Source organism: Anomaloglossus baeobatrachus, chromosome 7, assembly GCF_048569485.1.
Source record: "Anomaloglossus baeobatrachus isolate aAnoBae1 chromosome 7, aAnoBae1.hap1, whole genome shotgun sequence".
Classification (NCBI taxonomy): domain Eukaryota; kingdom Metazoa; phylum Chordata; class Amphibia; order Anura; family Aromobatidae; genus Anomaloglossus; species Anomaloglossus baeobatrachus.
The window spans coordinates 119388864-119413221 of NC_134359.1; the positions used below are offsets into that span (position 1 = coordinate 119388864).

The 24358-nt window shown below is 46.7% G+C and overlaps 1 protein-coding gene across 1 annotated transcript in view; it reads right to left on the reverse strand.

Annotated features, from left to right (window-relative positions):
- Window positions 1-1387: 1387 nt before the first annotated feature.
- The window catches only part of LOC142245979 (caspase-8-like), a 121274-nt gene continuing 98303 nt past the window's right edge, over window positions 1388-24358 (reverse strand). Inside the window, exon 9 of the mRNA XM_075318986.1 lies at window positions 1388-2224. Coding sequence (XP_075175101.1) covers window positions 2047-2224 — 178 coding nt within the window. The 3' untranslated portion in view covers window positions 1388-2046. The remainder of the gene's footprint in view (window positions 2225-24358) is intronic.

Consider the following 24358-nt stretch of genomic DNA (forward strand, 5'->3'; position numbering starts at 1 on the left):
TTGTATGATTTTTAAATAATTAATTTGCGTTTTATTGCATGAAATAAGTATTTGATCACCTACCAACCAGCTCTCACAGACGTATTATTTTTCCTTAAGGAAGCCCTCCTACTCTACACTTATTACCTGTATTAATTTCACCTGTTTGAACTTGTTACCTGTATAAAATAAATCTGTCCACACCCTCAAGCAATCACACCTCAACCTCTCCACCATGGACAAGACCAAAGAGCTGTCTAAGGACACCAGGGATAAAATTGTAGAACTACACAAGGCTGGTGTGGGCTACAGGACAAGAGGCAAGCAGCTTGATGAGAAGGCAACAACTGTTGGTGCAATTATTAGAAAATGAAACAAACACAATGACTGTCAGTCATACTCGGTCTGAGGTGCTATGAGGATCTCGCCTTGTTGGGTAAGGATGATTCTGAGAAAGTTCAGGAATCAGCTCCAAACTACATGTGAGGACCTGCTCAATAACCTGAAGAGAGCTGGGACCACAGTCAAAAGATTACTGTTAGTAACACACTGCGCCATAATCAATTAAAATCCTACAGAGCACGCAAGGTCCCCCTGCTCACGCCAGCACAAGTCCAGGCCTGTTTGAAGTTTGCTAATGACCATCATTTCAATAATCCAGAGAAGGCATGGGAAAAGATCATGAGCTCAGATGAGACAAAAATAGAGCTTTTTGCTATCAACTCCACTCACCGAGTTTGGAGGTAGAAGAAGGATGAAGACCACCGTCCCAACCATGAAGCATGAGGGTGGAAACATCATACTGTGGGGGTTTTTTTCTTCAAAGGGAACAGGACGACTGCACCGTATTTAAGGAAGGCTGGACGAGGTCATGTATGACGAGATTTTAGCCAACAACCTCCTTTACCCAGTAAAAACATTGAAGATGGGTTGTGGCTGAGTCTTCCAGCATAACAATGACCAGAAACACAGCGAGCGCAACTAAGGAGCAGCTTCATAAGAAGCATTTGAAGGTCCTGGAGTGGCCTAGTCAGTCTCTAGACACGAACAATAGAAAATCTTTAGAAGGAGCTGAAACTCAATGTTGCCCAGCGACAGTCTTGAAACCTGGGCTAAAATCCCTGCTGCAGTGTGTGCAAACCTGGTCAAGAACTACTAGAAACGTCTGACCCCTGTAATTGCAGACAAAGGTTTCTGTACCAAATATTAAGTTCTATTTTTTTATTGTATCAAATACTTATTTCTTGCAATAAAATGCAAATTAATTATTACACATCATACAATGGGATTTTCTGGATTTTTTTTCGGATTCTGTCTGTTACAATTGAAATGTACCTACAATAAAAATTACAGACTTCTCCATTCTTTGTAGGTGGGAAAACTTGCAAAATCAGCAAGAGGGATGCATGACTAGATTGCATCAACCTAAATTACGGCCTTATCAGTTCTTATTCTTACAACTGTAGCTAATACATACATTGTAGTCTGTGCGCAGACCATGAATCACAGATGTGTAAAAACAGCCTAATCCAGAGTAGTTTTCTTACTGCTAAATTGTCTATTTTTGATATTCCATGATTCCAGATTATTTACCTAAGTGTAGCAAAACCTTTTTTATAAACTTATTTATCAGCGTTTGCAAATGCTTTGCCATATTGTAATTTTTACAATATACTTTATTACCTTTTTTTTTCTCCCAAACACCATGCTGAAAATGCTGGTTTATATGCCCAGTTTATGCTTTTCAGAAGCTGCTCTCATCTTCCACACTCACACACAATTTATAAGGACTTTCCCTTTGGGAGCAATGCTTGGACAGTGAGTGCCTGTAAACAACAGCTTCTAGCTAGATCAGCAGATGAAAGCAGCTTCTAAAAGGCATGAATGAGGAAGACAAACAAGCAATTTCAACAGTGTTTGGTAAACTTAGAAACAAATTAACAGAGTATACCAAAAAGATTCATACATATGCAAAGGCTGATCAATACCTGAATAAAGAAAAGTTTAGTTACTCATATTACAAGATTAAAGGAACATTAGACTGTGGCATGTTCATTATGCATGAGGTCATAATGTTGCTTGTTGTCCATTGGATGGGGTTGGTAAAATCAGCATTTTACGCAATGTAGATTGATATGTTGGCATTTGTTTCACATTTAGATACGGCCCATATTTTTTTTTTTGATGCTCTTCATCTGCTATCTTCTCCTGCACCTTTGTAAGAATACTTGTCAAGTCCATTTTGCTTAAAAATGAAAAAAAGAATGTGCATGTTAGTTTACAACACTGTTAAAGCAAAAACATAAGAAAAGCTTTGATAAAGAAGCACTCCCAGAATAACTTTTATTGCACTGCCTATTTGCAATGCACGTAATTACAAGAGTAATTTCCGCACTTTTAGAATGCCTGTTTTACTGTCTCTGGCATACCATGTGACCCACAAGCAGTATTCCACATCCTAAATGGGGACCACAAGAAGCTCGCTCTTTCCAACCCAGGGAATGAAAATAATCCTCTTTTACGAATCAACAGAGTGCCTTAACTTTCAGTCCTAAAGTCAGCTTTACACGCTGCAATATATCTTATGATGTGTCGGCGGGGTCACGTCGTAAGTGACGCACATCCGTCATTGTAAGGTACATTGCAGTGTGTAACAGCTACGTGCGATTGCGATTGAACGAAAATCCGTTCACCGCACGCACGTCGTCCATTCCTCATGAATTGAACGTGAGGTTGTTCAATGTTCCCGAGGCAGCACACATCGCAGTGTGTGACACCCCGGGAACATTGAACAGATCTTACCTGCGTCCTACGGCTCCCGGCCGGTAATGCGGAAGGAAAGAGGTGGGCGGGATGTTTACGTCCCGCTCATTTCCGCCCCTCCGCTTCTATTGGCCCGCTGCCACGTGACGTCGATGTGACGCCGAACGTCCCTCCCCTTCCAGGAAGTGGACGTTCGCCGCCCACATCGAGGTCGTATGGATGGGTAAGTACGTGTAACAGGAGTTAATCGTTTGTGCGGCACGTTCAACAAATTGAACGTGCAACACATACGATGGGGGCGTTGCAAATCGCATACGATATCGTATGCGAAATTGCAACGTGTAAAGCAGGCTTTAAAGAAGATGTGAATATTTGAAAAAATCTAATTGTGGCTCATTAAAAAATTATATAGATAAACAAGGGATTATTTTTGCAGGCGAGTTGTAATTTTCAATGACACCATTTACTTTACAATAAAACGTACTAAAAAATAGAAGAAAAATTCCAAGTGGGGTAAAATATTGAACACAATTACTCTATTATTTTTTGGGTTTGTTTTCATGGCGCTCATTGTTAAGCCTGCAGATACTGCAGATAACATATAGTCATAGAAACCTGGTGTCTGGACGTATTGGGAGGATAATGGTCCTTAAAAACTAATGATCGTTCATATTTTGCTTATGCGTTGTTTAATTAATACTTAAATGCTATATTCTTTGATTTGAGCATGTGCAAAAACTCCAAATGACTCCATTTTGGAACTGACACCTCTCTAGGAATTTATTTACAGGTGCAGTTCTGATTTTGAGTCCATGGGTGTTTTCCAGAAACAAGCAGCAATGTATGTTGCAGAGTAAAATTGGAAATCTGCAATTATAGTGACTAGTACATTGTAGTGCAGGTCACAACACTCACCACATACACCCCCACACTAGAAAGGTACCACCAGTCAACCACAAAGACCTGATTGCCTCCCTCAGTGTTAGGGTGGAAACACATCTATGCGAGTAAAATCGGTCCGACTGGGCTGAAAAAAACTCGGCTGATTTTAGTTCATGTTAGGTGCGAGTGCAACGCAAGTGCGATGCTATTTCTGAGATTTTACTAGCGTGTGTAATGCGTGTGTAATGCGTGTGTAATGCGTATTTTTTACTATGTCATCTGCCATTCAGCGCTGCTACATGGCCGCTGACAGCAGACACAGACAGCCATGTAGCAGAGCTGAATGGCAGATGACAGCAGACACAGACAGAGCCGCACTGTCAGAATGAACTCGGGTGAACTTAACCCGACTTCATGGTCATGCTGCGGCTCTGTCTGTGCCGCGTCCTGATTAGCGGTCACCAGTGAAGGACTCACCGGTGACCGCTAATCCCCCGAGTGACTGAATTGAGCAGCCCTCTCTCATACTCACCGATCCCCGGCGCTGCACGGCTTTCTCACTGCTGCGGCGGTTTTTACTATTTTGAAAAAGCCGGCCGCTTATTAAACAATCTCGTATTCCCTGCTTTCCCCGCCCACAGGCGCCTATGATTGGTTGCAGTGAGACACGCCCCCACGCTGAGTGACAGGTGTCTCACTGCACCCAATCACAGCAGCCGGTGGGCGGGTCTATACTGTGCAGTGAAATAAATAAATAAATAATTAAAAAAAATGGCGTGCGGTCCCCCCCAATTTTAATACCAGCCAGATAAAGCCATACGGCTGAAGGCTGGTATTCTCAGGATGGGGAGCTCCAGTGGTGACAGCGGGTAACCTCAGTGACACCTCAGCAGATCGCGCTACTCACCTCAGTTGCTGCTTGGAGGTGACCGGAGCGGCGGTGTCTTCTGCAGCTCCTGTCACCTTCATGCTGGAAGCGACGCTGGAGGTCCGTGGAGTACGCCGGACATGGAGGGTTTGCGGGGGTTAATAAATTGGTAATGAGGGAATGTGTTTGTGTTTTTTATTTCTAATAAAGGATTTTTTCATGTGTGTGTGTTTATTTACTGTAACTTAGAGATTAATCATGGAGGGTGTCTCGTAGACGCCTGACATGATTAATCTAGGACTTATTGGCAGCTATGGGCTGCCAATAACTCCTTATTACCCCGATTTGCCAACGCACCAGGGTAAATCGGGAAGAGCCGGGTACAGTCCCAGAACTGTCGCATATAATGTATGCGGCAATTCTGGGCAGCTGTTGGCTGATATTGTTAGGCTGGGGGGCTCCCCATAACGTGGAGCTCCCCATCCTGAGAATACCAGCCTTCAGCCGTATGGCTTTATCTGGCTGGTATTAAAATTGGGGGGGACCGCACGCCATTTTTTTAAATTATTTATTTATTTATTTCACTGCACAGTATAGACCCGCCCACCGGCTGCTGTGATTGCGTGCAGTGAGACACCTGTCACTCAGCGTGGGGGCGTGTCTCACTGCAACCAATCATAGGCGCCTGTGGGCGGGGAAAGCAGGGAATACGAGATTGTTTAATAAGCGGCCGGCTTTTTCAAAATAGTAAAAGCCGCCGCAGCAGTGAGAAAGCCATGCAGCGCCGCGCCGGAGATCGGGGAACGGTGAGTATGAGAGAGGGGGGGGGAACTGACCGACAGACTGTGAGAGAGGGACAGAGATAGTGACGGACCGACAGAGAGAGAATAGAGACCGAGAGGGAGAGAGCGACTGACAGAGAATAGTGAGTGACAGACATTGGGAGACATCGCTCGTTTCCAGTGTTTTAGGAAACATGCGAGAAATGTATTTAGAAAATCGGATGTCACTGCGATGGTGTGAATGCCGTCCCGTGACATCCGATTTTTTACACGCTCCCATTGACTTGCATTGGAGAAACTCGCAGTAGAAACTCGCAAAAAAGCAGCATGCTGCGATTTTTTTCTCGGTCCGATTTGGACTGAGAAAAAAATCGCAGATGAGAGCTGAATCATTCACTAACATGTGTCCGATTCCAATGCGAGTTTTTCTCGCATTGCTCTACTGCGAGAAACTCGCAAGTGAGAAGCAGCCCTTAGACAGGCACACCAGGTGGGCGGAGTCAGGTGGAAAGACACGCCCCCTGAGGAGTCTGCTGGCCTGAGGCAGGAAAACAGCAAGCAGTTCAGTACAGAGTTCTGTGCAGGGCAGTGGAGTGGAGAGTTGCTCCAAAACAGTCAGGCAGGCAGACAGCAGTGGCCACCTGCAGGAGACCGAGAATATGACCAACGGAACCGTAAGGGACCGGGAAAGGGTAGTGGCCCGCCGGAACCGAACCGGGGAGATAACTGGATACCGGAGCACCAGGCAGGGTACTCAGATCCCGACTAGGCTATATGCCACCACCATAGTCAGATTAACTGATTGTGGTGTGGACCTCAGGGGTTCATTCCCACCAAAGTCCCATTTGAAGGCAACAGCCCAACCTGTCCGGATAGTAGGCACCGCCAGAGGCCAGAGATCCAAGGGCCAGCGTCTGCGGGCAACAGGGGCTCCTATGACACATACACGCCGGGGAGCGGACTACCAGTGCCCAGGCACAGTGGTCACACTAAAAACACAGGTGCAGGAGAAAGGCGGACATTGCCAACCTGACTAGGCACCTGCAGCCGACTGCGGGCCCCGTTCATACCTTCGTGACTCTGTGTGATTTAATCATGAGTACAACAGTACCATCAGGCACCGCACCGCGCTGCACCGCAACCCTGCGCCCTGCACCCCTGCCCACAGCCCGACCGGGCCCCGGGACCAACATCCCCTACCCACGGAGGGGTCAACACCTAGCTGTGCCACTACACCGCTCCCGGGAGCACCTTCACCGCAGCGGTGGTGTCCACCATCACCACAACCCGTCGGTGGCGTCACGAACAATCATCCCAAAAACCAAATACCCGCATCCCCCGTGTGTAACGCCAACCCCCTTGCAGAGCGACGTGACCCCCGGGTCCGTGAGAGGCTCGAGCCACCACCCGTAGAACGCGAGCATGGATCCAAGCGGCTCGGCGGCCGCAGCCGAGGCCGCGGGGCGGTACATAAGTATAGGAGGGGGCGAGTAGCGCCAACTCCTACGAAGGCAGTGTATTATGATGTAAATACATATTGTACTGTAACTGTAAATAATGTATAATGGGAGTGATGGCCCCTCGTGCTATGATAGGCAGGAAACATAGTGCAGGGTCAGGGGTGTTGTAGATATAGGGTTAAGTTGGAACTAGGGACTAAGCAGGAGGAATTGGGATGATAGAAGTAGTTAGATAGTTAATAAGCTTTAGCAGGGACATAGGGAGAGTAGAAAGATGGTTGTCTAGGAGACGGAGACAAGAAGGAGGAGAGTATAGAGGGGGTTTTAGAATGTCAGAGGAGAGAGTTAGTAGGAGTAGAACAATACAGGCACAGCCTTGAGCTAATGTATGTCTAGGAAGGGAGGAATCTTCCCGTGTACCAAGAGCTCACCCTGCGGACGGGCAGTGGAGTGTCCTAAGACTGGTGGGACACCGGGATACAAAACCGCCGGCGCAACTCTGAACTGGCCGAGAGCTGTCACGCGTCTGGGGGACTGAGTGAGGTGCGGCAGCCACACTGAAGGGGATACCAAGGGAGAAAGAGTGCATAGGACTCAGCAGCTGGAGAAAAGTGCCCAGGGCGAGTGCCAGGAAGAAGGAAGGTTTTCCCCCCGAGGTAGAACAGACACAGCACTTGTGGTCCTCAGGGACTGAAGCATGGAAGAAGTGAAAGTTACCATAAAGAAGTTCCTGTGGTTTTACCAGAGATTGGTATGTGTTTTTGTGTCGCCCCCTGTCTATGACAAGGACCTGGCAAGTAATAGAGGCTGTGATGACTATTGACCCAGGCCCCAACAGGGGCCCAACACAGACATGAACATTTCATGAAGCAAGGGGAAGCACTGCTAGCCATCACCTGGCTCCCCACTTCTTAAGCACCCAGCGTAGAACGCAGGACATATGTGAGCTGAGCCTTACTGCGATCTTTGGAAGGCAGAATGAACAAATTAACAGTTGAAGAATTATCTTTATTACTATTTTTTACGACATTCATAAAAGTGGATATAAGTGACAGGGTGGCTTTATTTCTGAGGTCAGTACAATTACAGCGATACCAGATTTATGTGTGTTTTTTATGTTTGGCCACTATCACACTAAAATGTGATTTTGCATCACCAAATTTTAAAGGCTATAGTTTTTATTTTTCTGATGACAGAGTCATGTGAGGGCTTGTTTTTGCCGGATGATAAAGTTTTATTAGTACTGTTTTGGGCCACATATTTTTTAATCGCTTTTTATTCTGCTTTTTGCAAAGCAAAATCAAGAAGAAACAGGAGTTTGGGAATTGTGTTTTTTGGTTTTTTTTAACACCATTGTAAAATTGATAAGACAGCTTTATTCTTCGGGTCAGTACGAATATAGTGGTAGCACATTTATATTTTTTTTGATGTTTTTGTTTTGCCACTTTTACACCATGAAAACAATTTTCTAGAAAAAAAATTGTTTTTGCATTTCTGTATTCTGGGAGCTATAGCTTTTGTTATTTTTTTGGCTTACGGAGCTCTATGGCAGCTTGTTTTTTGAGGGACAAGATTACATTTTCAGCGATACCATTTTTATTTGCATATGACTTTTTTATCACGTTTTATTCCACTTTTTTGTCAGCTGTATGATGAAAAGACTTTTTTTGGTACTTTTTTTACGGTGTTCACTGAAGGGGTCAACTAGTGTGACAGTTTTATAGATTGGCTATATCAAATGTGTATACTTTTTTCGTATATTTTTGTTTTTACATAAATATACATATTTATTAGTAGAATGTTTTTTCATTTTTTGTTCTTTATTTTTTATTTTTTTTTTAAATATTTGTACAATTTTTTAAAACTTTTTTTATCACTTTTTTATTTAGTTCCTATATGGGACTTAAACTTTTATTACTGTCATCTCTGGTATAGTGTATTGTGATGCAGAAGAATCGCAATACATTATACCTGTCAGTTTTACACTGATACAAGCGTCTTAAACCATGCTCCTGGCAAGGTGTAAGTCGCTTGCGGTAGCTGGGTGACCTGGAGGTCGAAATGATGACCTCAGGTTTCCATGGCAATGGAAATATCATGAGGGGTCCCAATCTGGTAGTAGAGCAGCATCAAGAGCGTTAAACAGCCAGGGGTGGCGCGGGGACGATCCCTGGCTGTGACAGCAAAGCTTAGCTATAACTCATGCAGAGCTCCCGACGGCGATTGAGCGGTCACAGCTCCTGTGCCCGCACGATCACCATGATGTAAATATCCGTCAGGTTGTGAACCCCTATCCGACCATAAAGTCAACTTACGTCAAAAGTCGTGAAGGGGTTAAACATACACATAGAATGGATGAAATCTTCTGTCAAAAGTGATTCTCTCCACTGACGCTTGGCACACCTGGAGCAGTGCTGGAGAAAACGTGATGGCAGCGTGTACCAGGGTTGTCATCATGTGTGCCAGGGTGTTCTGGGTGTAGGGAGTGTAGCTTCATCAAGGGCTCTTTCCTTTCAGAGCTGATTCAGGACAAGAGAGGGAGGAGATTGGGCCAATGATGACTGTAGATTGTTCATAGGTTTCTGGGTATAGATTTCTGTATGTGTGGTAAGTAGGGGTTTCCTTATCAAATTGACAGTTATTTACAGAGAAGGAAAGAAGGCTGTGGTTAGAGAGAGGCAGTGCGTAGTTAGTAAGATCATGCCCTGAGCAGAGGCGGGAGAAGATCAGGTCCAGAGTATTCCCGTCTTCATGAGTAGGACAGTTCCTTAGCTGTGAATGGTCGAGACAGGAGGTTAGAGACAGAAGATGAGCGACAGATGGGGAGAGGTGATCATTAACGTAAGTGAACCATCACTGTGATCAGGCACTCAGTCGCAACATCATGCTGCTCTCAGATTACATAGCAAAAACCTATTCACAGATTCCATTTAAGGGTGTGCATATTTATCCAACCATATTATTTTAGTTCTTTTCTTTTTCCACCCAAAAAGATTTCTTTTTTTTCCAAAATAACAAAAATCTGGCATTTTAACAGGGGTGTGTAGACTTTCTGCATCTGCTGTAAATGTACTTCAAATAGCTTCTGTTAATGAGTATGACTCATTTGGTAAAAAAAAAAAGCCCTCATACAGCCACAATGGTGAAGAAATAAAGTTATAGGACTTGGAATCCAGTTACATAAAAAATACCATAAGGAAAGGAAAGGTAACAATTTGCTGTTTTTCTTACAATATCCCCAGAAAGTTAATAAAAATTAAGGAAGGTAGGTATGTTTATGGAATTATATACATGGTGTGGCAATCCTGTTAAATATCCTGGGCATGAAGCCACACAAGTTTGGAAATCCCACACCTAGAGACATATTTTGCCTCTGTACATGACAGTGTACTTAAGTAATTGCAAGTTAACAAGTGCTGCTCACTTGATCACTTAAATGGAACCTGTCACCAGAATTTACGCTATTAAACTAAAAGAATCCCTTTCTGCAGCTCATGGGCTGCATTCTAGTAAGGTTCATCTTGCTACAGGCCCCCCTTTCAGACCTAAATAACAACTTTATAAAATATTACCTTTTGCTATGGTAGTGAGGTTTGCTGGCCCTGTGGGCGGGCTGTATTTCGTCAGTTATTCCCCCTCCTGCCGCTGTTCGCCGTCCCCCAGTGTTCATTTACATAGATGAGGCCGCCACCCTCATGTTCCGCAGTGCTCCTGAAGTCTCACGCATGCGCAGTGTCACTATCGCGGGACTGAGCACTGTTTTCAAATCGCGAGCGCCGGTGATGTTATTGTGCAGGCGCGAGATTATGGGCGGCTACTTGGATTACGCTGGTGATGACATTCACAGCACCGCCCATAATCTCGCGCCTGCGCAATAACATCACCTGGATGGTCACCTCACCGTGCAGATTTTTTTCAGGTCTGCTTGGAGCGTTTTCCTGACCTAGGGCTCTGCACCTCGTCGGTGCTATGGTTCCAAGAGTACTCCACCTTACTCCTTCGGCAACCACATGCCTGAGCCTGACAGGTCACTGCTACTCTCTCCCGTCAGTACTGTTACATCCGTCTCCTTTCACTTCCACTTACTGACTGTCTGACACCTTTTCCCTGGTTGTCGTCTAGTGGACTGGATTGGTTCCACCCCTAGGTGGCCATCCATTGAGTCCAACCCTAGTCTGTCACCAGTCCTTGGGAAGTGAAAAACAGGGATTATATGAATCTTTTGGTGTTGCCGGCACTGGTCTTCAGGGTCCCTTTGACAGGATGCAGTTCATTGTAGCTCCTGATGGCTTCAGGGACGCTACACAAGTTCTCCCACTTAAAAAGATGAGAGAGGCCTGTAATTGACATCATAGGTAGACGACAACTGTGAGAGACAAAATGAGAAAACAAATACAGAAAATCACCTTGATTTGGCAAGATTTTTTTTTTAAATTATGGTGGAAAATAAATATTTGGTCAATAACAAAAGTAAATCTCAAAATTTTGTTATATATGCTTTGTTGGCAATGACAGAGGTCAAACATTTTCTGTAAGTCTTCCCAAGGTTGGCACACACTGTTGATGGTATGTTGGCCCATTCCTCCATGCAGATCTCCTCTAGAGCAGTGATGTCTTGGGTCTGTCGCTGGGCAACATAGACTTTCAACTCCCTCTGAAGGTTTTCTATGGGGTTGAGATCTGTAGACTGGTTAGGCCACTCCAGGACCTTCATATGGTTCTTAGTGTGCTTGGGATCATTATCATGCTGAAAGATCTAGCCACGTTTCATCTTCAATGTTCTTGCTGATGGATTGCACTCAAATCTCACAATACATGGCCCCATTCATTCTTTCATGTACACGGATCAGTCATCCTGGTCCCTTTGCAGAGAAACTGCCCCAAAGAATGATGCTGCCACCCTCATGCTTCACAGTAGGTATGGTGTTCTTTGGATGCAACTCAGAATTATGTCTCCTCCAAACACGACGAGTTGTGTTTCTACCAAACAGTTCTACTTTGGTTTCATCAGACCATATGACATTCTCCCAATACTCTTCTGGATAATCCAAATGCTTTATAGCAAACTTCAGACAGGCCGGATATGTACTGGCTTAAGTAGGGGAACACGTCTGGCACTGCAGGATCTGAGTCCATGGCGGTGTACTGTGTTACTGATGGTAGCCTTTGTTACCGTTGTCTTCTATGCAGGTCATTCACTAGTTCCCCCGTCTGGTTTTGGAATTTTTCCTCACTGTTCTTGTGATCATTTTGACCCCACGGGGTGAGATCTTGCATGCAGCCCCAGATCAAGGGAGATTATGAGTGGTCTTGTATGTCTTCCATTTTCTTATTATTGCTCCCACAGTTGATTTCATCACACCAAGCTGCTTGAATATTGCAGATTCAGTCTTCCCAGCCTGGTGAAGGGCTACAATTTTGTTTCTGGTGTCCTTCAACAGCTCTGTGGTTTTCACCATAGTGGAGTTTTGAGTGTGACTGTTTGAGGTTGTGGACAGGTGTCTTTTATACGAATAACAAGTTCGAACAGGTGCCATTAATACAGGTAATGAGTGGAGCACACAGGAGCCTCTTAAAGAAGAAGTTGCAGATCTGTGAGAGCCAGAAATCTTGCATGTTTTTAGTTGACTAAATATTTATTTTCCATCATAATTTGCAAAAACAAAATTTTGCCAAATCAGTCAAGGTGATTTTCTGGATTTTATTTACTAATTTTGTCTAAAATAGTTGTGGTCACCTATGATGTCAAACACAGTCCACTCTCATCTTTTTAAGTGGGAGAACTTGCACAATTGGTGGCTTACTAAATACTTTTTTACCCCCACTGTATGTGTAAAAAATGTAAATATTAATGTAACAGAGTCCCTAAGGAAATATGAAGGTTCTAGGATGTTTTATAAGGTAATGTTGCTACCTACTGGTGGGTTATTGTATTACAGGTATTTTGTCGGATGATTAATAGTTAATGTGGGTGGAGACAGAGCAGAGGCTGCAGGAAGTAGTGATGGGCAGTCCGGCTCTTTTTGGTGATCCGGTTCCCATGGCTCCGCTCACCAAAAAGAGCCAGATCTTTCGTATCGTTCTCGGCTTATAAAATATGTGTTCATCCCAGGTGATTTAAGATTATAGTAACGCCGCCAAAACCCCTCCCACCCGGGGCTAAACCCCACCCACTTACAAGTGACCAATTAGATTGTTGAGTAGGCGGAGTTTAGCCGCGGGTGGGCAGGGTTTCAGCGGCAAAAAGAGCTATTTAGAGATTTTAGTGGCTCTCACTGGTGATCTGGCTCCTGTCGGTCACAGTAGGGGGAGCCGGATCTTTGTGTCGGATCGTTCACGACCGACACATCACTAGCAGGAAGCAGCCATCTTAGAAAGTTAGTATGCGGACAGAGTGAAGAAAACATGTTGGAACCTGACCTGCCAGTCCAAGCCAGGCGTGCCCACTTCAGGCGGGTTGGACCCAGAAAATCTTTGTCAGGTTTCCAGGTTTTCCAGTTCTCTTTTGAATGAGCTTGCCCTCGGTTAACATGGAGTTTACTGTTCTGTTGCCCTACTTCCTGTCCAGCTGCTTAAAAGGCCGCCTCTAAGCCTAGTCCAGTGCCTGAGTATACTGCTTGCTGTGTGCTCCTGCTTTGCTGCTGCTAATCCTGTTTGCCTTTGGATCCTCCTAAAGACTACCGACCGACCGACTCTGGACCTTACCCGGTTTCTCAAGCTGTGCCCGGATTCCGTCTGCCATCTTCGGTCAGCACTCTGCCCGGTTCTCTCTGGTTCGTAACCACTCTGGACATTCATCCCGTACGGACACTCCTGGACTTTTACCGCTTGCCCCTTGTGTCCCGGCTGCTGCGCATTTAGGCCTTCCGGGGTGATTGCCGGACAGTCCCTGTATAGGGGTTCGCTCTGGTGGTCTCCCTGGGGGAGTCCGGTGCGTGGCCCCGGGAATTCCCTTCGCTCCTTTCAGGAAGGTATTGTGTGTATTTGTACCGCTGTGTTTTCCGTTGTGTATCTACCGTGGTTACATATTATAAAATATCTTGTACCAAGAACTCGTCTCTGATTGTCATTGCCCTACGCTATCGAAATCCTCAGAACATATATAAGTATTACAATCTTGGGTGTGAAGAGTACTGGAGGTATGGAGCCTCTGGCTCAGGGTTGGTGTTAGGACAGCACCTGAAAGCCCCCTTCTTTACAGGGGAAGTGAGACCCGAAGTCACCGAGTGGGAGAAGCAAGGGGTCTGAAGCAAGAGAGAGAGATTGTGCTAGGAAGTCTTCAAGCAGCGAGCAGAAGTCCAGGTGTAAAGCAGGAACAATATTGTGCCGCCCCCACGTCAGCAGCAGCAGGGCTGCTCGGATCCCAATCCGCGAGGGGTTTCCGAACCAGGGGGTCGCGCGGACACTCAAATAAAAGGGGGCGTATATGTACGGGGATTGCTGTGGATACTTCGTGACGCCACCCACGGTGTGTGGTAATATGGAGTACCACTGCTGCTGTTAAAGAGAGCACCCGGGGGCGATGGAGTGGCAGCTGGTTGTTTAACCCCTCTGTGGGTAGAGGTGGATGCCCCGGGGCTCAGTGTCCAGGAGTGATGTAGGCCGGAGGTGGCACGCCAGGCCGGACCGGGGAATGTTGGTGTACTCACTGTTGAATAATTGCACACAAGTCTGTTGGTAAACCAAGGTGTCAGTGGCCGGCTGCCGTGTCCGAGTGTACTCTGGTCCCACACCCAGGCTGGTGTACCGATGTCCCTTCCTCCGGCACTCACTCTGTAATTTTCTCAATTCTGGACGACTCCGTATGGAACGGGGAAGTCCACTCCCGGTGCTGTTGTGGTTGGGAGTCGTGCCTGCGAAAACTGACCCTTGGGATCTCAGTGGGTGTTTCCGGATACCCTATCCCCCGCGATGGGCTGCCGTTTCGCTCTATCTGGGCTAACACTTCTGGAACAACGTCTGGAACCTTGCTCCTGTCCTGGTTAATTAGAGAAGGGGCTTACAACCGTCTTCTAGCTAGGGTCCAGGTACCCCGCCTGTGCACGGTTTCCGGACCGGATCTCCGCTTTCGGTACCGGTGGGCTCCAACCCTGTCCTGGTCCACTTTGGATTTCCCGTGACCGGACTCCCGTCGCCTTTGGACACGGTCCACTGCTTGCCACCTACCCAGTAGACCAGGGCCACTACCCTGGCTACCCTCCACTAGGTACAGCCTTGACCTTGACGCCACTGAACTCCAACCTGAACTACTGTGTTCCCGCCCCTAGGTGGGCGCTCCCAATCCACCTGGTCCTGCTCACTGGTGGGTCCTTCCTACCCTGGGGGGTGACTAGGATTTTGTGGCAGATGGTACCTGTTGTGGATTGGTGTTATGTCAGGTGAATTGTTCCTCTCTGACCACCTGGCGGCGCCAGGGCGTCACATTCCCCCTTGGTTGAATACAGTCTGTCCGCGGGCTGTCCGACCACTGACGTTTATTTTTCTCTATAAGAAACGGGAAAATGGTGAAAAACATTGTAAACATTTCTTCCCTTTATGGCAGGCACATTTCTTTAACGTTGCAAAACATAAAACACATGGCTTTCCCTTCTTCTTCACCCGCCACCCAAACAACCTGGTTCCTTGGTGCCACCGCTAAGAATGGTGGGCACCCCTTTTCCCAGTCCACAGGAGTTCTGGGTAAGGCCTACACGGTCCGGGTAAAAAGTGCCTAACCCGGCAGTCCATCTCAAGGGCCCCAAGTCCGGGGACCCCTGGCCTGGAGGTTAGCCACCGGTTTCAGTAGTGGGTGGGCTTCGGCCTACTCCACCGCAGGCCCTACCTCCAATCTACCTCTCCAGAGGCCGTGCAGGTGAAGAATAACAAGAAGGTAGTTAGGGATATTTACAGGACTCAAGAAAGTTTTTGGGGTGACGTCACCAGTCCTGATGTCTTGGTCCATTTGTAAATGGAAAACGGGGTTAACTGTAACAACAATCAGGTTAGATACACAGTTGATTAGCATTTGCTCATATACACAACATACGGACACCCCTCACTACACTCTGGTCTCCCTGAACCTGAGTGGTGGCTGACCTAAGTTAGGGTGTGTGGACCTTCTCAGCCATACGGGTTCACCTAAGTTCAGCGGGATAGGGTGATTTATGGGTCCCTCACTCCTAAGGTCGGGCACAGCTGGTAGGGACCTACGGAGGCGTGGTGTAGGTGTTGGTGCATCCCTGGGTGCAGGTGTGGGTGCGGTACTGATAGACCCTTCTGGTTCTGTATCTTCCACGGGTTGTGGGAACATTATAACGGGAACAATCACTGCTCCATTCTGCATGGGCCAACCAGCTGGGAAGTCACCCATTATGGTGTGGATCACCTCTTTTTCCTTCTCTGCGCCTGGAGTGGGAATAGGACCTTCCTCTACTATCTTCAGGGGTTCCGGACACCTCTTCAGGTGGTCCCGCAAAGGGGGCAGCTTGTGTCTATTAAAGCGCTGCTCTTGCCTTCCCCTGCTCTGGCTCAGATTCTTCTCTACATACTCTTGGATCTGCCGGTACTGCATCTGGCATTTGGTATCCCAGTCTGTGGTTGGGGAAATGGTCTCAGGGACCTCTATATCCATGTCCACGTCCACCGGCAACCTTCCAGGCCTCGCCCTCATCAGGTACGCTGGTGTACACTTGGTGGAACTGCTAGGGATGTTGTTATACATGGCTACAAGATCGGGCAGTCTTTCAGGCCACAAGCTCCGCTCTTCTAAGGGTAAGGTCTTTAGCAGATTGAGGACCAAATGGTTCATCTTCTCACACATCCCGTTAGTCTGGGCATGATATGGCATGGTACGGATCTTCTTGCACCCATACAAACTGCAAAACGCCTGGAAGATCTCGGCTTCAAAGGCAGGGCCTTGATCAGTAAGCACCTTCTCCGGGTAGCCATCTGGCCGGCAGAAAAATGCCTGGAAGAGCCTTGCCGCTGTGCGAGCTGTCAGATCCTTGATGGGTACCACCACCATGAACCTTGACTAGTGATCCACTATTGTAAGAGCATAAGTATATCCGCTCCTGCTTGGTGTGAGCTTCACATGATCCAGAGCGACAAATTCCAGCGGCTGGTGGGTGACAATTGGATGTAACGGGGCTTTCTGGCTGGTACCATGCTTTCTTCTTAGCACGCAGGGACCACATTCGCTACACCATGCTTCAATGGATTCTCTCATCCCAGCCCAGTAAAAGCGCTCTCTCAGCAACATTTACAACTTCTTCAAGCCGAAGTGTCCAGCTCCATCATGATAAGCCTCTAGGACCACGGGTACGTATGTCTGTGGCACTACAATCTGCCAGATCCTCTCATGCGTCTTGGGGTTAATGAGTCCTCTATACAATTTGCCTTTTTGCAGATACAGCCGGCTCCTTTCCTTCCAAACCCTCTGGGCTTCTGCTGGGGCCATGGGCCCCAATCTGGCATCAGCTTGAGAAATCATCTCCTTAACCAGCCTGACTGCCGGATCGTTATCCTGGGCTTCTTGCCACCCATGGTAGGGTAATGGTTTGAAGGCTGCCTTCTGCTGACCACTGTATGGTCTGGTGTCTTCCAGACTGTCAGGTTGATGGAACGCAGGTAATTCAATCTTTTCCAACTCATCTTAATCCACCCCGTCGTCAGGTAAGTGTGGCATCCTGGATAACGCATCTGCATTGGTATTCTTTCGGCCAGCCCTGTACTTTATGGTGAAGTCATAATTCGCCAGCCGAGCTACCCAGCATTGTTCTAGGGCCTCAAGCTTCGCCATGTCAAAGTGGGTCAGGGGATTGTTGTCCGTGTATGCAGTGAATTTCGCAGAAGCGAGGTAATGCTTGAACCTCTCTGTCACTGCCCAGACAAAGGCCAGGAACTCCAGTTTAAAGGAACTATAATTCTCAGGATTCCTTTCCGTAGGACGGAGCTTCCTGCTTGTATAGGCTATTACCTTCTCCTTGCCATTCTGCATATGGGACAGGACAGCAACCAAGCCCATGTTGCTGGTATCAGTGTATAAGATGAACGGAAGACCGTAGGCGGGATTTCTTCTCCGGTCAAGGCCAACTTCATCTGCTGAAAGGATTCTTCCTGTTCCTTATTCCAGAAGAATGGGGAACCAGAAGTCTTGCCATGCTTGGGTTGTCCCACCAGGAGATCTTGCATGGGAGCTGCCATCTTGGTGTAGCCTTTGATGAAGCAGCGGTAAAAGCCCATTAGGCCCAGGAACTGCCTCACTTCTCTGACAGTGGTAGGTCTTGGCCAGCCCTGGATGGCTGTGATCTTCTCCGGGTCCGGTGCTACACCTTCTGCACTAACCACATGCCCGAGATATTGAACTTTGGGCTTCAGCAAATGGCATTTGGATGGTTTCAGCTTCATCCCGTACCTGGAGAGCGCCTCAAACACTTCGGCAAGATGTTCCAGGTGTGCTTCATACATCTTGGAGTAGACGATGACGTCATCCAAGTATAGCAGGACAGTTTCGAAATTGCGATGTCCCAAGCAGCACTCCATCAGCCTCTGGAAGGTTCCTGGTGCGTTACACAACCCAAAGGGCATGCTGTTGAACTCGCAGAGACCCATCGGAGTAGTGAAAGCGGTCTTCTCCCGGTCCTCCTCTGCAACAGACACCTGCCAGTAACCACTAGTAAGGTCGAGAGTAGAAAAGTAATTTGCAGTCCTCAATGCAGCCAGTGATTCTTCAATACGGGGACGAGGGTATGCATCTTTATGAGTTATTTGGTTGATCTTCCGGTAATCCACACACATCCTCATTGTGCCATCCTTCTTTTTCACTAGGACCAATGGAGCGGCCCAGGGGCTACATCTATCACTGATGACTCCTGCCTCCTTCATGTTCCTCAACATGTCCTTTGCGCATTGGTAATGTGAGGAAAGAGTTAACCTTTTTCACTGACTTAGAAAATAATAGAAATTCATTCTCCCTGGCAAGACCAAACCAGACTTATTTGCGTAATAAACTGTGAGACCAACCTCAAGGACGCAGAATGTTTTGACTTAGAGACGACTGAAAAACATCTTGTTATGGGAGTATAAGTCATTATATTAATTTCTCTTGCTGGGAATAAGCAATCCACGCCTTAATGAATGTAGATTAATGATTATGTATGTTGCATAGTTACGCCCTAATCAACTTTGTATAACTTTGTAATGTAAACAATACCAATACACTTTCTATTCGGAGCCGCACATCTCCAGTCTTATGTGTATAACGGCGTTTGCTTGTTTTCATTGAGAGCTGGAATAGCCGAGGGGGGGTCACCGGTACCCTCTCTGCATTCGGACATCGCTGGCAACAGCTGTGACCGTTAGGTCAACCTAACATTATCTGGCGCCCGAACAGGGACCCGTGTTTGTAATCCCAGGGCGCAGTGAACTGTCTTGCCAAGCCGAGGAGGAGGTGACCAGACGTGGGGACCAGAAACACCTGGCCAGGTAAGAGTTGAACCTTATTCTTCTCTTTATGCTCCCCACATCTGATCTCCCATCTCCTCAACGCGCAAGAGGTACACTGTGAGTAGATACTGGGTTATTGGCGGGTTTCTATTGAACACTGAGAGAGCCTTGCCAGCTGATGTTTTCTGTGCCTTGTTTGGTTGTTTGTTTGTTTCTCTGTGTTTCTCTGCCTCTCCGTGTGTCGCGTGTCTGCTCTCCTGCGCTTTGCTTCTGTGCTGTTGTCTTTGTTGGTAGTCATAGATCCCATACATCAGTGAGTGTTGAAAGGGAATAGTGTACCTGCTCTGTCCAATGGATGTGATATTCACTGCCCTAGTGTTAGTGGGAATAGCCCTGTTTGCCATTGCCATCGGATATAGAGTGTACCTTTGGTACAAGAAGGGTAACCTAGCACCATTCAACATACTCAGCCCCTTCTGAAGTTAGGACACCACCTTTCAGTAGGAATACAAAAGGAGTTAGTCTCTGAGTATCTCCAGGAAAGGTGGTTCTAGACCTTACCTTAGGTAGGAATACAAAAGGAGTTAGTCTCTGAGTATCTCCAGGATAGGTAGGTTTAGTCCAAAGGACGTTCAAGGGTCTAAAAGCTGAAGAAGATAGAAGAAGAAGAATGGGGCAAGGAATATCAAAAGACAGAAGAGCTGGATGCACCCTGCAACATCTCATTATGTGTTATCATGGCAAAAGAACAGCCAGTCAGTCCAAGGAAGTTTTTAAGACATTTGGATTGAAGGGGAAGGATCAATTGGACCCCAACAAATGGGACACAATAAGAGCTACTAGAGAAGGAGTAATAGCAGATAAATCATGGACTAAACTAGTCAGAACTCTTTCTGACATGGCAAAAACAGCCCACGATCAAGGTTGGATATACCATGAAGAATCAGACACATGGGAAGAAGCTGGGAAGAAGGCTAATAAGGAACAGCAGCTTCCTCCGTACCTGTCAGCTACTCCTGGAACAGCTCCAAAAATAACAGGATCCCCGGAATGGACCTGTACAAACTGTAGCCAACAAAATCTGGACTGGAGTGAAACATGCTTAGCCTGTGGAGCCCCACAGCACAAGCTACAAGCCACAGCACCAGTGCCTCTTTATCCCGTAGTGGAAAGGAGAGTCCTGATAAGACCACCTGTTAATCCACAAAACCCAGATGCTCCCAGAGATGCAGTTCCTCGTACGTATGATGACTACGTACTCTGGACTCCAGCCGAGCAGATGGCTTTCCTGCAAAATGCTCCAGACCCGACTAGAAACCCAGTCAGTTTTTCACGTTACCTGAACCAAATACAGGTCTCCTACAGAAGCACTTGGTTGGACATGGAAGGTTTGTGTAGAGTTAAAATGTCTCCCGAACTGTATGCCAAACTCACTGCCCACCTGACAGGACATGTTCCGGACAATACCCGTAATGTGGAATCGGGCCAAGATTTCATGATAAGACTCAATCTCTTCTGCGCCCAGGAGCAAAGAACTAAGGCACAATGGGAGCAATGCATCAAGGTCCTGTGGAGAATGTCAGCTCATTTTACTACAGATTGATGCAGTCATTCGCAGATGAAGGGCTGGACTTACAAGCGGGTGCAATACGTCGCCTGATGGTAAGATCCTTCATGGATGGAATACATGCACCTCTGGCAGAAAGATTGAAAGCGTGCTGCCCAGAATGGAGAAACATGGAAGACATAGATCTTCTAGTCAACAAAGCAAGTGGCTTAGAAACCGACGCAAAGGATAAAAGGAGTAACAAGAAAGTTGTCATAGCAGCAGTGGACGGTCAGCCAGAAGGTACAAGAAGGAAGGCACCGACCTGCTACTATTGTGGAGTCAGAGGACATGTGATCAGAGACTGTAGAAAGAAGAAGAGGGACACTCAAAACCAACCCGAGGGTCAGGAAGAGAAGACTGCCTGACTTGCGGTAGCACGGGATAGGGATGCCAGAGGTCCATTTATACACGTCCCCCTTCACATTGGCAACAAGGAAATAAGAGCTTTGGTGGACTCAGGAGCCTCACGCTCCTGAACCCCAGGAACCTAGTGCCTGAAGGATCCATCTCATCTGAAGCTACTGTAGTATCCGGATTTGATGGACAAGCCCAGATAATCCCAATAACACATCCACTGAAGGTGAAACTGGGACCACACATAAATTCTTAGTGTCCCCCCTGGGTGGAGATGCCCTAGTGGGAGAAGATCTACTATCAAGACTACAAGCTCAGATTGTCTACAATGAAGATGGATCTGCTATTCTGCAAATTCCAGAAGATATCCCAGAAGAAGTCCTGTGCTGCCCTTGTAAAGAGGAATGTAAAACGGCTTCAATAAGCCTTCTTACCTTTCTGGCAGAAGTAGGATGCAAAGCAAGCAGAGATAAATGCAGACGGTGGATTCCCAATGTGTCACTACTCATGCAACCGCTGTATGATTGCACAAAGAATGTTCCTTTCTCCCTTACAGAAGAAGCTCGACAAAACTTTCAAAAGCTCAAGGAACTAGTGATTGATGCACCTGCTCTGGCACTACCAAACTATGATCTCACCTTTAATCTGTTCGTAGCAGAGCTTCAAGGATTTGCCGTAGGAGTACTCACCCAGAAGACGGACAAACATCACATAATCGGGTACTACTCCTCTCAACTTGACAACGTCACAAAAGCAGCACCAACCTGTGTCCGTGCTGTTACAGCAGTTTCAAACATACTGCAGAAAGCATCTGAAATCTCACTCGATTTCCCGACTACCATCCTTACCAGCCATGACATTTATGCTGTTCTCAATCAAGTGCAGTTGAAACACCTCTCCATGGCAAGACAAGTCAGACTCCAGTGCATGCTGTTGCTACCCCCAAACATCTCATTTGCTCGAGTTACAAGTCTAAACCTTGCTGATCTGCTGATCTTTACAAGTTTAGAAGGGGGACAGAAGAGAGGACAGAAGAGAGTGACAAACGTACCAGCGCACCATTTGATCATGATTGTCAGGAACTCATTGAACATGAGGCAAAGCCCCTGCACAATATACAGGCAACACCGCTTACAAATCCAGACTTTGAACTTTTTGTGGATGGTAGCAGATACGCTGATGAAGCAGGCAAGTTCCACACCGGATTTGCAGTAGTGACTCTATATGCAGTCTTAGCCAAACAACCGCTACCTCCACGCATATCTGCTCAAGAAGCAGAACTTCTTGCCCTCATCTGGGCAATTGAGTTTCTGGAAGAACGAACAGCGAACATCTACATGGACTCAGCCTATGCACACGGCATTGTGCACGATTTTGGCACTATCTGGCAGACTAGAGGATTCCTCACAGCAACAGGAAATCCCATCAGGCATGGAGCCTCAGTGAAGAAACTAATGGAAGTAGCCTTGATACCAAAACAGCTAGCAATCATAAAGGTTGCTGCCCACACCAAGGCTCAAACACCCGAGGCAAGGGGAAATCGCTTGGCCGATCAAACAGCAAAACAAGCCGCCTTACTCCCTTTGAAGGAGACGGAAACAGTGTCAACGACGGAGGAAGAAATGCAGAACCTCTTTGAGACACAAGAAAACGCCTCTGAGGAAGAAAAGGCTGTATGGCGGGCCAAGGGGGCAGAAAAGGTGGAGGGGATTTGGCGCCTAAACGGACTTCCCGTCCTGCCACGCAGTTGGTTCCCTGCCATTTTCCAAGTACTCCACTACCCCACACACGGTAGCACAAACTCAATCATGAACCAGATGCAACCATATTGGGTAGCCCCCAGCTTCAGACAATACGCCTCCCAGAGAATAAAAGCTTGTCACATCTGTCAACAACAAAAATAGCAAAATGCCCTGGGGATCCACAGTAGCAGTAGTATAAATAGCTGAATCCAAGAGGAGCATTCGTGGCATTCCTGTGGGATTTGAAGAGCTGATTGACAGCTCCCCTAGGAGACCTGATTAATTTGGTATAGTCGCCCTGCCATCTCTTCAGGATCTGGTAAGAACGTTCCCTATAGGGGATTAAATGAGAAATACGTTTTTCTTGATCCATAAGAAGCAGTTTTGGGACACTATTGCCCTCCACTGTACCCCCAGTATTTGGCAGTAAGGAGGTAGGTGTCTCTATTGTTTGTCTGATCATCCTTTGGGTAATTCATAGGAGGCTCCTTAGTTGCTCTGAGGGCTGTCATCTTGTATTCTCCTTACCAAGGGTGATCTGACTTGGGCTTTTTCTATGTATGCCCTATTATAGCACCATTATTGACTGTGTGCTGGCTATTGTTTTTAGCACCATTATTTATTGTGTGCTGGCTATTGTTTTTACTCACCTGTGAGCTTCTGCTCATTTTATGTATATTTAATAAACGTTATATTTTAGGTCTTGTTTATCCTATTGTTCACTGCTCCTCTTGGATTCAGCTATATATACTACTGCTACTGTGGATCCCCAGGGCATTTTGCTATTTTTGTATCTGATACTTTCGCTTAATGGCAGGTTTCCTATCTACTGATCTAGACACTAGACAATGGGCCACGGAGGCTAGAGACGTATTTTCCGAAAAAAATCTTGTATTAAAGAGGTATACACCTACTCTGAGTGGGGCATTTAAGGATCTCACCAGGGTCTATAAGGAACGTATAACATCTTGGTGGGAGGTCCAGTCTTTGGAGAGCTACCTAAAGGACAGGATAGTCCCACGGCATTTGAGGATTACATTGCAGCCTGGATTCCGACATAAAAATGTGGATTTCATGAGCCTGTGGGAAAAGGAGGCGACTGAAAGTTCCCTCAGGCTCATGAGACTGTTATTGGAGGAGGAAAAAAAGAATCTCACTGGCTTGGAGGACTCTCTTAAGGAACATATTGATATCACCCGTAAGTTCACTAACGAGTAGAGATGAGCGAACCGGTCCCGGTTCGGCTCGAGGTCGGTTCGCTGAACGGAGGTCCCGTTCGAGTTCGGCTCGTCGAACGTTCGACGAACCGAACTCGAACTGCATAGGAAACAATGGCAGGCAATCACAAACACAGAAAAACACCTAGAAAACACCCTCAAAGGTGTCCAAAAGGTGACAAACAACTCACAACACAACACAAACACATGGGAAAGTGACAAGGACATATACTCATGCGAAAACAAAACAGCTGGACAAGGAAAAAGAGGAGGACA